General features: G+C 34.5%; 1 protein-coding gene across 1 annotated transcript; it reads right to left on the bottom strand.

Annotated features, from left to right (window-relative positions):
- Positions 1-453: 453 nt before the first annotated feature.
- On the bottom strand, positions 454-15,421 carry LOC145638444 (uncharacterized). The gene is made up of 6 exons (XM_081689409.1): positions 14,984-15,421; positions 14,803-14,862; positions 14,604-14,716; positions 1,364-1,432; positions 1,205-1,256; positions 454-946 (listed from the first exon to the last, which is right to left on the bottom strand). The coding sequence occupies exons 1-6, from the start codon at positions 15,314-15,316 to the stop codon at positions 821-823; spliced, it is 753 nt and encodes a 250-aa protein (XP_081545535.1). The 5' UTR covers positions 15,317-15,421; the 3' UTR covers positions 454-820.
- Positions 15,422-15,497: the final 76 nt, after the last annotated feature.

Raw genomic sequence — 15,497 nt, 5'->3', positions numbered from 1 at the left:
ATTTAAGATAAACTTTATTCCAGGGAATATTTTAGATAAACTTCTATGCAAATTTATTTTTTTTTAAATGTCAGTTAAATACGTAGCTATTGTAATTAGTTTTAATCTTGACCCTCTATTTTTTTTACCAATGTTAGTCCATCCATCCACTTGACTTAAATATTTAATAATAATTAAAAAAAATAATAAAATAAAATAAAATAAAATAAAATAAAAAAAAACAGTTTTCTGACCGGTTTCTAAAACTGAACTTTGCCATTAACGTCTATACCATCAATTTCTAAGTTCAAAGGATTCTCAAATTAACCTAGCTATAATGTACACATGTAAGTACCCAGTATCCTGTAAGAACTGCCACAAGCTATAGGTTGCGACTTTCACAATGAATTTTATGTATTACTCGATATTTTGTAAAAACATTATTAATGGGCTCATAGAAAAGGATTAGCAAAATTTTGTAACAAGTAATACGTCACATGTTTCGTTAATATAGTTACATGGATCAATTTATGCGAATATTAGTAGGCATAAATTTACAAGCATTAGTCCATAGAAGTATAGAAATGAATCAATTGTATACTAAAATCACATACAAAAGCAGTTGACAACGCTCAAATGAAAAAATGCACAAGATTATACAGAAAACTCGTTTATGCAGGATATCAATCTTTCTAGTCTAAAATATATACAAAACAAATGAATCTGAATTTGTAGATATACCTCTATTCTGCTCTCCACCTTCAAGGCAGTATGAGTCTGTTCACAGAAACTGGCCGGTGTGGTATTTAAGTTGTGGGAGTGCTTCACGATATGCTACGATTCAAAAGAAAAAACCATCATCATCTTCTGGCGGACCCTTCCGAATCTTTTCTTGTAATTCCAATTGCTTTGGCCATACAAGTTCAGTTCCTTCACCAGACTTGGCGAAATATCTCTCCAACACCATCTATTTGAAGTAAAACAATGGAGTAAGATATGCGATAAATTAATTATACAAACAGCAACAACACCAAAACCTTATTCCTAAAAGGGCTTGTATGCGATCAATCAAATATAAAGAGGTGATTTTTGCATAGAAAAATACGTAGTAGTTATATAGTCTCTAATTAGCAACAAAACATTGATCTGGTCACTGAAGATCAAAGTGAAGGATGGAAAAAGATTAAAAGAATATAGGAAGGCAATAAAAAGTTGTTAACTGTACCATTGCAGCATAAGCATCGATTTTTCCATGACGTGCAGACTTGTTGACACCCCTGAAGGAGTCGATGAGTACCAGTTAATACATAGGAATTACTAATTTATGTGGAAAGAAAATAGTGCCCTGTATCTCACACATAAGGCATAGTAGCAAAAAACTCACAGGTTGATCATTCGATCCATTGCTTCGACTGATGTGCCATATTCATCCTGCAGATAAACCCTCCAGCCCCTTCATATCACAGAAAGAGTGTCAATAAGTCATCAACTTCTCAGCCACAAAGAATCAGTACAAGTACACCATCCCGATATGTCAGCTGTAAGTTTTGAGCTAACAGAATAAAAGATTATCAACAGCTAAGCACAGCTCCTAACTCGAGTCAGAATGTTGTTCAAAGCCAAAATCAATGAATCTCAGACAAGTTTAAGCAACATAAGACCTCTGCAAAGACTGCAACAACATATACATCATCAAAATGAATGTAAAATACTGTATTCCGTAATATTTATAGCATATTACTGATTTCCAGTCCTTAATTGATATATACTCGATTTATTATAAGCTGAATAGGATATAACACACCCCTTCACCAAAGACTACTAGTGCAACCCAGTTCAATACGGACTAGAAAAATTAAGGTCACCATTTGGCTCCCCTTGATCTCTCAGGTAACACTAACACTAAGACTAACACAATTACACAAAAGAAAAGTGTAATAGAATGAATATAACTCATCAACAAAATAATCTATCTACAAATAACATTACAATACGACTAGAGCTGTCAAAAGTTGACCCGACCCGAAATACCGACACAAACCCGATTATTATCAGACCCATCTGAACCCGAAAAAATGGTAAACCAAACCTGACCTGACTCGACCTGAAATCAACCCTAGACCCGAGTTGACCCGAGTAGGTGAGACCCGAACCCGAACATGAACTGACCTGGGGATGACCCGACCCGAATGTAACCCGTAATTTATTGACCTGAACCGAACCCGACTTGAACCGAAATTGACCCAAACCCGTTTTAACCCGTCAAAACCCGAATTTAACCCGACTTTTTACTAACCTGACCGGAATTCAACCTGACTTGTTCCTAACCTGACCCGAATTTAACCCAACCTGTTACAAACTCGACCCCAAATCAACCCGACTTGTTATTAACGCGACCCGAATTCAACCCGACTTGTTATTGAACCAACCCGAATTTTACCAGACCTATTACTAACCCGACCCAAAAATTCAACCCGATATGTTACTAACTTAACTCAAAATCAACACGACTTGTTATTGACCCAACCTAAATTCAACCCACATAGTTCCTAATCCGATTTCAAATCACCTTAAATGCAATTTAGACCACCTTATTATTGTTGATCAAAGCATTTTGTCTAGGGTGAAAGGAACATCATCCTCAAATTTAAGAGTTAAATACAGTATATATTTGTTGTATGGTCAAAGGAGATAATTATCTTCCTAATTTATAGACTATAGTTTCCTAGTATATTGTCATATATATTATAGTCAAAGAAACTAATTAGCTTGATAGAATTGATAATTATCTATTTATAGTTGACCTCACTTGGAAATGACCCGACTTGAATGTAACCTGCAAATTATAGACTTGAACATAACCCGACTTGAATCCGAGAATGACCCGACTTGAAAAAGACCCAACCGGATTATAACCCGCAAATTATTGACTTAAACCGAACCCGACTTAAACCCGAGAATGATCCGACTTGAAAATGACCCGACCTGATTATAACCCGCAAATTATTGACTTGAACTGAATCTGACTCAAACCCGAGAATTACCCGACCTGATTATAACCAGCAAATTATTGACTTGAACCGAGAATAAAAATTGCCGAAATGTTTACCATGGACCCTAATACCCCCAGGAGTTCAATAGGCTGGGTAGAACCATCCAATTTGCCTTTAATTGACCAATTTACCGGTTTACAACTTGCACCAATTTCATTAACTCAATCCTACCACGAACATTTTTGACAGCATATAATGATCACATATGGTTCCAAACGACATTATATGACCCAGAGATGTATCCCCTAAAATCTCAATGGTTTTCGACTCAGGTTCCCAAAACATTCGAAATTTCTCAAAAAGCGTGGATATTAGCCTTCAATTTTTGAATTTTTTGACTTTTTTTCACCTGTATATAAAAAAAACTGAAATGTTTACTATGATCCCTAATACCCTTCGAGAGTCCAATTGGGTGGGTTGAACTATCCAATTTTCCTTTCAACGTTCAATTTACCGTTTTACAACTTGTACTGATTTCTTAAATCAGGCCTACCACGAACATTTATGACAACATATAATGATCATATATGGTTCCAAACAGCATTATATGACCCCGAAATGTATCTCCTAAAATCTCAATGCTTTTTGACACCGGGCCCCGAAACATTCGTAATTTCTCAAAAAACGTGGATATTAAGCCTTCAATTTTGAAATTTTTTGACTTTTTTCACCCTGATAAAAAAATTGCCGAAATGTTTACCATGATCCCCAATACCCTCCGAGAGTCCAATTGGGTGGGTGGAATAATCCAATTAGCCTTTAAACTCTTTATTTACCGGTTTACAACTTGCACCGATTTCATTCACTCAAGCCTACCACAAACATTTATGACTACATATAATGACCATTTATGGTTTCAGACGACATTATAAGACACCTATATGTATCTCTAAAATCTTATTTCTTTTCAACACTAGGACCCGAAACCTCTGAAATTTCTAAAAAAGCATGGATATTAGCTTATAATTTTGGAATTTTTGGACTTTTTATCGCACGAAAATAAAAATTGCCGAAATTTTTACCATGATCCTTAATACCCCCTGGGAGTCGAATTGGGTGGATGGAACCATCCAATTTTCCTTTAAACGACCAATTTACCGGTTTACAACTTGCACCGATTTCATTAACTCAAGTCTACCACGAACATTTATGACAACAAATAATGATCATATATGGGTCCAAATGACATTATATGACCACGAGAGGTATTCCCTAGAATTTCAAGAATTTTGAACACCAGGCCCCGAAAACTCCAAAATTTCTCAAAAATCGTGGATATTAGCTGTAATCCCCCGTATTTTTTAAATATATTAGTAATGAAATTATATTTTATTCATAATATTTATTTGTATTTTTTTTCGGATTTAATTTCAAAAGTTTCAAATTATTTTTGGGTTTGATGAACGATTTTATTACAAAGAACTTTTTATGAACCTTTCTTCACTAATTTATATCCAGCAAACAAACCAAACCCACTTTCTTTTCTTAATTGGCCCATTAATTTTATGAGGCCCAATCTTAAAACTAACCCTACACCACTCTCTCTCCTATAAATACCCCATACATCCCCAAAATTTCCCACACAAAAAGGTTAGTCTTATTTTCATCCTCCTTTGTTTCATTATTTTGCTTAATGTTATTTTAATTGTTTTGGGTTTTGATTTTAGTATAAAGATTATATTTTTAGTATTAAATTATATTTTAATGGTATAAAGATTATAAATTTCAGATTATATTTATGTTATAAATTTCATATTTTATGAATTATAAACCTAGGGTTTCAATTTATTGAAAATCATGATTTTAGGGTTTTTATGAACAATTGATTTAGGGCTTTTATAGTAATGATGTTTTGAAATTTTGGTGATTATATTACTAATTAGTTTCCAGATTATTTTGAACACGTAAATTCGTATTTTAATGTTTAGATTTCGGTTCGTTAATATTAATCCCGTTTTAATCCCGATCAGGTTCTGAACTCATCCGATTTTGACAAAAAAGTAGTGTTTTCCATGTGGAAACGATGTTTTAAGAAAGACTCACTACCTTTGGTAATGAGCACCACCCTCTCGTGGCCAAATTCTGCCTCTAAATATGATTTTCGGGCAGTTTTTCATTTTTAACGAAGTTTTTTATTTTTAAAATTTTATCCTTGAGTTTGATTAATAAAATTAATTATTTTTAAAGTTAATTAAGCATATAAATATATGTTTTATTTATTTTAATAAGTTTTTCATCATATTATATTGTTGGAAATTACTTGGGATAGTAATATTAATTGTTGGTTGTTTTCTAGGAAGTGATTATTCCCTAGGAGAATTTTAAGTGATTAAAAGTGGCTCAAAAGGATTGTTTGTATGAGGTACGTACATGTCTACTTCGTTATAAGTAGTATCATGTTTAGGTACCAAAAGGAAAGAACTTAGTTTCATGATTAGGGAACACTTGGATGGAAATTGTTTGGTTACACATTGATTTAATTCATGTGCTTATGTTTATGAAACATGTTTTGGTGAATTGATTATGTTTGTATGGAATTATGGATGCAAACATGTTGAATTATATTGGATAAAATGTTTGTATGGAATGTTGATACAAGCATAATTTTATTGGATTGGTTTGTTAACCACATTTGGTTTATTAAAGGATTGGAATTGAATGGTTTAAGTGGAATGAATTTATTAATTATTACCTTATATTATTATTGTATAATTGGATATTCATATGCTTGAGTGTATGTATATATGATTGACGTATATAATTTTATGATATGATCTGATTTAATTGTCTTGCTACTATTGTTATATTGAATGATTGTGTTATATTTCTGGGTTTTTTTTAATGTTATTGCTATAGGGAGTATTGTTCTTGAGGTTTTAGGATTATTAATGCAGAGTATTATTTTTGGGTTGAGATATGATTATATTTGGGTTATTAGTATGTGTTTTAAGAGTTGAGACATTATGAATCGAATTGTTATGTTATTTGGGAATTTGTGCCATTATTGAGAAATTATCAATTAATTTGTGAATGGTTATTTGATCAATGTGTGAGATCAAAAGGTTGAGAATTATTTATTTTGTTATGGGTTTGAGGCTCGGCGTTATAGACCTTAGTCCTTGGCATGTTGGTAATGAGACAATGATCATGAGTTAAGAATGAGGTACAATCTTTATTATTTATTTTTCTATGGTCCCCTACAGTGGGAATTGACCCGTATGTGGTCTGGTTCAAGGTGTTTTCTAGTTATTGGGAGTATTCAAGTTTTTATACTTGTTGGTTTTATTCGAATTACCCATGTCCAAGGCTAGGTATAGAACAATGAGCATGGCACACTTACGGGATAGAGAGTTGAGTAAAGGTTTGTATTATTATTCGAGGTTGAGTTGATAAAGGTTATTTTCAGAGTACAATGTGTTATGTAGTTTTGAACTACATTATTTAATTGAGCTAGTAATGTTGATTATCCTAGACTAACTTTGTGAGAATGGAGTCGCGCCCATTCTTGCATCGCGCTAAACTTTTATTTCAAATGGTCATTTGGGACCTGGATTGGACAACCTGGTGTATTGCTTACTCCAAACTAAATTAAATTTATTAAATTGAATATGATGAGTCAAGTGTTTGGAATTGGTTAGTAAGTATGTTGAGTCAATTGAATTGTTTAAGTGTGGAGTCTTGATTATTGAATTCACATTGTATGTTTATTTACTTTAATTAATTGAGCATGCTAGGTTTGGTACGTTGTAGCTTGTATGTACTCAGCTTTGCTGATTGCGTGCTTTTGTGTGTGTTTTCTTTTGGTCATGGCCTTCGCCTTTCAATGACCCTGTGATGATCCAATTATTACACTTGTATTATTGGGGAGCAGTATGCACAGGTTAGCTTGATGATGTGAAGTTAAGGGATTTGACAAACGCATTGTCAAGGGATTGGTGTGATTGAGAGTATTCGATTCTTGTGTTGAACTTATTTATGCTTTGCTATTTCGTTTATGTTTTGGATTTTTAATATTGGTTTGGTTTTAAATAAGGGCCTTATATGGTTCCAATTTGTAAGCTTTGACTTATTCGTTTTCTAAATTGTGTTATTTTAAATACTTAAGTTTGATTTTTCCGCTGCGATACTTTGATAAAGCCTTAACGTTTTAACACGTGGCGGTAACATGTCAATGGTTCTCCACTATTTTATTTAAAGTAAGTGGTTTGAAAAAGGGAGAATTATTGGGGTGTTACATTAGCCTTCTATTTTTGAATTTTTTGACCTTTTTTTCGCCCGAAAATAAAAATTGCCGAAACGTTTCCCATGGTCCCTAATACCCTCCGGGGGTCCAATTGAGTAGGTGGAACCAACCAATTTGCTTTTAAACGGCTAATTTACGGATTTACAACTTGCACTGATTTCATAAATTCAAGTCTACCACAAACATTTATGACAACATATAATGGTTACATATGGTTCCAAACGGCATTATATGACCTCGAGATGTATCCCCTAAAATCTCGAGTCTTTTCGTCAACGGGCCCTGAAATCTCCAAAATTTCTCAAAAAGCGTGACTATGACTTCAATTTTGGAATATTTTGATTTTTTTAACCCGGAAATAAAAATTGACCAAATGTTTACCATTGTCCCTAATACCCTCCAAGATTCCAATTAGATGGGTGAAACCATCTAATTTGCCTTTGAGCGACCAATTTACCGATTTACAACTTGCACCGATTTCATTAACTCAAGTTTACCACGAACATTTATTACAACAAATAATGATCATATATGGTTCCAAACGGCATTACATGACTCCGTGATATATCACCTAGAATTTCAAGACTTTTCAAAATCGGGCCTCGAAACCTCAAAAATTTCTCAAAAAGTGTGGATATTAGCCTTCAATTTTGGAGTTTTTTTACTTTTAATTTGCCCGGATATAAAAATTGCCGAAGTGTTTACCATAATATCTAATACCCTCTGAGACTCCAATTGGGGAGGGTGGAATCATCCAATTAGCCTTTAAACGCTTAATTTACCGGTATGCAACTTGCACAAATTTCATTTAATCAAGCCTACCACGAACATTTATGACAACATATAATGATTGTATATGATTTCAAACGGCATTAAAAGACCCTGAAATGTATCCCTTAACTTTTCGAGGCTTTTCGACACCGGGTTTCAAAATCTCCAAATTTTCTCAAAAAGCGTGGATATTAGGTTTCAATTTTAGAATTTTAAGACTTTTTTTCACCCGGAAATAAAAATTGCCGAAATGTTTATCATGGTCAATAATATCCTCCGGCAGTCCAATTCGGTGGGTGAAACCATCCAATTTGACTTTAATCGACCAATTAACAGATTTACAACTTGCACCGATTTCATCAACTCAAGCCTACCACGAACATTTATGACAATGTATAATGATCATCTATGGTTCCAAACGTCATTATACGACACCCGAGATGTATTTCCTAAAATGTCAAGGCTTTTCGACACCGTCATCCGAAACTCAAAAATTTCTCAAAAAGCGTGGATATAAGCCTTCAATTTTTGAATTTTTTGACTTATTTTTGCGCGAAAATAAAAATTGCCGAAATTTTTACCATGGTTCCTAATATCCTCCGGGAGTCCAATTGAGTGGGTTGACCTATCCAAATTTCTTTTAAACAGCCAATTAGCGGTTTACAACTTGCATCGATTACATTAACTCAAGCCCACCACGAACATTTATGACAACATATAATGATCATAAATGGTTCCAAACGACATTATATGACCCTGAGATGTATCCCCTAAAATATCAATGTTTTTCGACACAGGGCTCCGAACTATTCGAAATTTCTCAAAAAGTGTGGATATTAGTCTTCAATTTTGGAATTTTTTGACTTTTATTTTGCCCGGAAATAAAAATTGCTAATTGTTTACCATGGTCCCTAATACACTCTGGGAGTCCAATTGGGTGGGTTGAACTATCCAATTTTCCTTTCAACGTTCAATTTACCAGTTTACAACTTGCACCGATTTCATTAAATCAAGCTTACAACGAACGTTTATGACAACATATAATGATCGTAAATGGTTTCAAACAACATTATATGACCCCGAGATGTATCCCCTAAAATCTCAATACTTTTCGACACCGGGCCTAAAACATTCGAAATTTCTCAAAAAGCGTGGATATTAGCCTTTAATTTTGGAATTTTTGACTTTTTTTGCCCGGATATAAAAATTGCCGAAATGTTTACAATGATCCCTAATACCCTCCGAGAGTCCAATTGGGTGGGTGGAATCATCCAATTAGCCTTTAAACGTTTAATTTACCGGTATACAACTTGCACCGATTTCATTCACTCAAACCTACCACGAACATTTATGACTGCATATAATGATCATTTATGGTTTCAAACGACATTATATGACACCTATATGTATCTCTAAAATATTATTTCTTTTCGACACTAGAACCCGAAACCATCGAAATTTCTAAAAAAGCATGGATATTAGCTTTCAATTTTGGAATTTTTTGACTTTTTTTTTTGTACGAAAATAAAAATTGCCGAAATTCTTACCACGGTCCCTAATATCAACGAGGAGTCCAATTGGGTGGGTGGAACCATCTAATTTTCCTTTAAACGATCAATTTACAAGTTTAAAATCTGCACCGATTTGATTAATTCAAGCCTACCACGAACATTTATGACAACAAATAATGATCATATATGGGTCCAAACGACATTATATGACCACGAGATGTATTCCATATAATTTCAAGACTTTTAAACACCGGGCCCTAAAGACTCCAAAATTTCTCAAAAATCGTGGATATTAGCCTTCTATTTTTGAATTTTTTTCGTCCGGAAATAAAAAATTGCCGAAACGTTTAACATGGTCCCTAATACCCTCCGGGAGTCCAATTCGGTGGATGGAACCAACCAATTTGCCTTTAAACGGCTAATATAATGATTTACAACTTGCACCGATTTCATTAATTCAAGCCTACCACGAACATTTATGACAACATATAATGGTTACATATGGTTCCAAACGGCATTATATGACCTCGAGATGTATCCCCTAAAATCTCGAGTCTTTTCGTCAACAGGCCCGGAACCTCTAAAATTTCTCAAAAAGCGTGAATATGACTTTAATTTTGGAATATTTTGATTTTTTTTAATCCAGAAATAAAAATTGACAAAATGTTTACCATTTTCCCTAATACCCACCAAGATTCCAATTAGATGGGTGGAACCATCCAATTTGCCTTTGAAACCATCCAATTTGTCTTTGAGCGACCAATTTACCGATTTACAACTTGCACCGATTTCAATAACTCAATGCCACCACGAACATTTATTACAAAAAATAATGATCATATATGGTTCCAAACGGCATTATATGACTCTGTGATATATCACCTAGAATTTCAAGACTTTACGATACCGGGCCCCTGAATCCTCCAAAATTTCTCAAAAAGTGTGGATATTAGCCTTCAATTTTGGAGTTTTTTTACTTTTATTTTGACCGTAAATTAAATTTGCCGAATTGTTTATCATGGTCCATAATACACTCCGGGAGTCCAATTGGGTGGATGGAACCATCCAATTTGCTTTTAAACGACCAACTTACCGATATACAACTTGCACCGATTTCATTTAATCAAGCCTACCACGAAAATTTATGACAACATATAATGATTATAAATTATTCCAAACGGCATTATATGACCTCGAGATGTATCCCCGAACTTTTCAAGGCTTTTCGACACCGGGTTTCAAAATCTCCAAATTTTCTCAAAAAGCGTGGATATAAAAATTTTAGAATTTTTAGACTTTTTTTCACCCGGAAATAAAAATTGCCGAAATGTTTACCATGGTCACTAATACCCTTCGAGAGTCCAATTCGGTGGGTGGAACCATCCAGTTTGCCTTTAAACGGCCAATTTACCGATTTACAACTTGCACCATTTTCATTATCTCAAGCCTACCAGGAACATCTATGACAACATACAATGATCATATATGGTTCCAAACGACATTATATGACCCCCATATGTACTCCCCAAAATCTCAAGACTTTTCGACACTGGGCCCCGAAACCTCAAAAATTTCTTAAAAGGTGGGACATTAGCCTTCAATTTATGAATTTTTTGACTTTTTTTCGCCCAAAAATAAAAATTGCCGAAATGTTTACCATGGTCTTTAAATCGTAAGGCTTTTCAATACCGGCCCCTGAAACCTCCAAATTTTCTCAAAAAACGTAGATATTAGCTTTTATTTTTGGAATTTTTAGACTTTTTTCGCCCGGAAATAATAATTGCCGAAATGTTTAACATGGTCCCTAATACCTTTCGGGAGTCCAATTGGATTGGTGGAACCATCCAATTTGCATTTAAACGACCTATTTACCGGTTTATAACTTGCACCGATTTCATTAAACCAAGCTTACCACGAACATTTATGACAATATATAATGATCATATATTGTTCCAAACGTCATTATATGACCCAAAGATGTATTCCCTAAAATCTCAAGGTTTTTCAACACCGTGTCCCAAAACCTCCAAAATTTCTCAAAAAGCGGGGAAATGAGCCTTCAATTTTGAAATTTTTTTTTCATTAAATCAAGCTTACCACGAACATTTATGACAATATATAATGATCATATATTGTTCCAAATGTCATTATATGACCCAAAGATGTATTCCCTAAAATCTCAAGGTTTTTCAACACCGTGTCCCAAAACCTCCAAAATTTCTCAAAAAGCGGGGAAATGAGCCTTCAATTTTGAAATTTTTTTACTGTTTTTTGCCCGAAAATAAAAATTGCCGAAATTTTAACTATGGTCCCTTATACCCTGCGGAAGTCCAATTGGGATGGTTGAACCATCCAATTTGCCTTTAAACGGGCAATTTACCGTTTTACACCTTGCACCAATTTTATTAAATTAAAACTACCATAAACATTTATGACAACATATAATGATCATAAATGGCTCCAAACAGCATTATATGACCCCGAGATTTATCCCCAAGAATTTCAAAACTTTTCGACACCGGCTCCGAATCCTCCAAAATTTCTCAAAAAGCGTGGATATTAGTCTTCTATGTTTTAATTATTGACTTTTTTTCTCTAGAAAATAAAAATTGCCGAAATGTTTACCATGATCCCAAATACCGTGTGAGAGTCCTATTGGGTGGTGGAACCATCCAATTTGCCTTTAAACGACCAATTTACCGGTTTACTATTTGCACCAATTTAATTAATTCAAGCGTACTACGAACATTTATGACAACAAATAATGATCATATATGGTTCCAAACGGCATTATATGACACCGAGATGTATCACCTAGAATTTCAAGACTTTTCGACACCGGGCTCCGAAACCTCCAAAATTTCTTAAAAAGCGTGTATATGTGTCTATAATTTTGGAAAATTTTGACTTTTTTTCGTCCGGAAATAAAAATTGCCGAAATGTTTACCATGATCCCTAATACCATCTGAGAGTCCAATTAGTTGGGTGGAACAATCCAATTTGCCTTTAATTGACCAATTTACCGGTTTATAACTTGCACCGATTTCATTAACTCAAACCTACCACGAACATTTATGACAACATATAATAATTACATATGTTTCCAAACTGCATTAAATGACCCCGAGATGAATTCCTAAAATTTCAATGCCTTTCGACACCTTCAATTTTGGACTTTTTATACTTTCTTTCGCCCGGATATAAAAATTGCCGAAATGTTTGACATGGTCCCTAATACCCTACGGGAGTCCAATTGGGTGGGTGGAACCATCTAATTTGCCTTTAAACGACTAATTTACCGGTTTACAATGCAACTTGCACCGATTTCATTATTTCAAGCCTAGCACGAACATTTATGACAACAAATAATGATCATATATGGTTCGAAACGACATTATATGACCCCGAGATGTATTACAAAGAATTTCAAGGCTTTTCGACATCGGGCCCGAACCCTCCAAAATTTCTTAAAAAGCGTGGATATTAGCCTTCAATTTTGGAAATATTTTTACTTTTTTTTGCCCGGAAATAAAAATTGCCGAAATAACAGGTTGGGTGTGTGGATTCTGTGGAACCATCCAATTTGCTGTTAAACGACCAATTCATCAGTTTACAACGGCCAATTTAATTAACTTGCACCGAACCCGACTTGAACTGAAATTGACCCTAACCTGTTTTAACCCGTCAAAACCCGAATTTAACTCGACTTGTTACTAACCTAACTGAATTCAACCCGACCCAAATTTAACCCAACCTGTTACAAACCCGACCCGAAAACAACCCGACTTGTTATTGATTTGACCCAAATTCAACCCGATTGTTATTGACCCGACCCGAATTTTACTAGACCTATTACTTACCAGACCAAAAAATTCAACCCGATCTGTCAATAACCCGACTCGAAATTAACACGATTTGTTATTGACCCGACCTAAATTCAACCAAAATTGTTCCTGACCCGATTTCAAATCACCTTAAATGCAATTTAGATCACCTTATTATTGTTGATCAAAGCATTTTGTCTAGGGAGACCAAGTCGGTTCAGGCTAGCAAAAGAAAGGAGCATCATCCTCAAATTTAAGAGTTAAATATAATATATATTTGTTGTATAGTCAAAGAAGATAATTATCTTTCTAAATTATAGACTATAGTTCCCTAGTATATTGTCATATATATTATACTCAAAGAAAATAATTAGCTTGATAAAAATGATAATTATTTATTTATAGTTAGTTGAACCTGAATATGATCTGACTTGGAAATAACCCGACTCAACCTGATTGTAACCTGCAAATTATTGACTTGAACATAACCTGACTTGAATCCGAGAATGACCCGACTTGGAAATGACCTAACCCGCAAATTATTGACTTGAACCGAACCCGACTTACCTGAGAATGACCCTACTTGAAAAAGATCCGACATGATTATAACCCGCAAATTATTAACTTGAACCGAATCTGACTCAAACCCAAGAATGACCCGACCTGATTCTAACCCGCAAATTATTGACTTGAACCAAACCCGACTCGAACCCGAGAACTACCCTAACCCGTGAAAACCCGAATTAAACCCGACCTATAGTTCACCCGACCCGAATGTAACTCGACCTGTTATTAACCCAACCCAAACCCGATAAGAAGTATGACCCAATGTGACCCAACTCAAACATTACCCAACTCAAATCCGACCCGCATAGGTTATGGAATTAATCCGAATTGACCCGACCCGAATTGACCCGACCCACTCTTACCCGACCCGTTTACCCGAATTGACAGCTCTAAATACGACCACACTATACTTGAATTGTAACAAAACCTATTTCAACATAATAGCAAATGTGACATCCAAAGATATTTTCAACAAATTGGTGTCAAAAACCATCATTAAATAAGCTGGTTTAAAATATGATACATTGTGGATGTCAATTATCTTAGTTGATTAACGTCTTAAGACGGCAAGAACTTATCGAATCTTGTTCACGTCATTTTCCTTTGTGGCTCCTTAATACACTAAAATAAGAATATGAATAAATGAAAATAATACCTCTCAGCAGCCCTGACAGCTAACCTTCCAGCAACACTACGAACTTTGTTGGATTGAGGGGTCTCATTTCCATCACTTGACTTTGGCAATCCAATTATAAATTCATCTACTTCCTACAATTTTATATAATCAAACTTAAACAATAACTGAAAAATTATGAAGTTAATAACAAAACCCTTTAAAACCCCACAAAAATCACCTCTTTTTCTGCAATTTCAATAAGTTGAAGCTCAAGCTTCTGCCCTCTTAAATTCAACACCTGAAAAAATAAAAAGGTAATTAAAAATAAAAAAAATAAAAAAAAACCCAAATAAATACAAAATTTAAATAAAACCCAGAAATTAAAAACAGAAATTCGCAGGAAAAAGCTGGGGATTTACAGATAAAGGTCGAAAGGAGAAGCCTTTGCTAATGGCAAGGCCAGTATTAGACAATCCCAAATCTACCCCTAAGCTGAAACCTCCTCTCCAAAGTGGGTCTTGTTTTCTACGAAGGGCATTTGGGGGAATTTCGCAGCTCAAGGGCACTGACCCTCTTATTGTAGCACCATTAAAATTAAGGGATTTACATGATATTTGCAGAGAAGAAGTTGAGAAATTGGTGATTTTATTTTGAAGATTAAACAAGGTTGAGGAATTAGGTACTTGGAATTGGAGGGAAGGTTGGAATTTGTAGGGTATTAACGGTTGGAGATGTATTATTTGAATTGCCATTGAAAATGAAAATTAGGGAACGAGAACATGAAATGAAATAAAGGGGACAATAAGGGGTATGGACCTCAAAGAAATCAAGCATTGATTGTGCAAATTTTAGGGTAATATAGTAATTTTATGTTGTTTAATTTTGGTGAAAATGATACTCCCTCCGTGTTTTTTAAGTGTTACACTTACCAAA

This window comes from Chenopodium album, chromosome 7, assembly GCF_948465745.1.
Source record: "Chenopodium album chromosome 7, dcCheAlbu1.1, whole genome shotgun sequence".
NCBI lineage: Eukaryota > Viridiplantae > Streptophyta > Magnoliopsida > Caryophyllales > Amaranthaceae > Chenopodium > Chenopodium album.
Note: the sequence above shows the minus strand (reverse complement) of the source record. Positions and strands in the feature narration are given on the sequence as shown.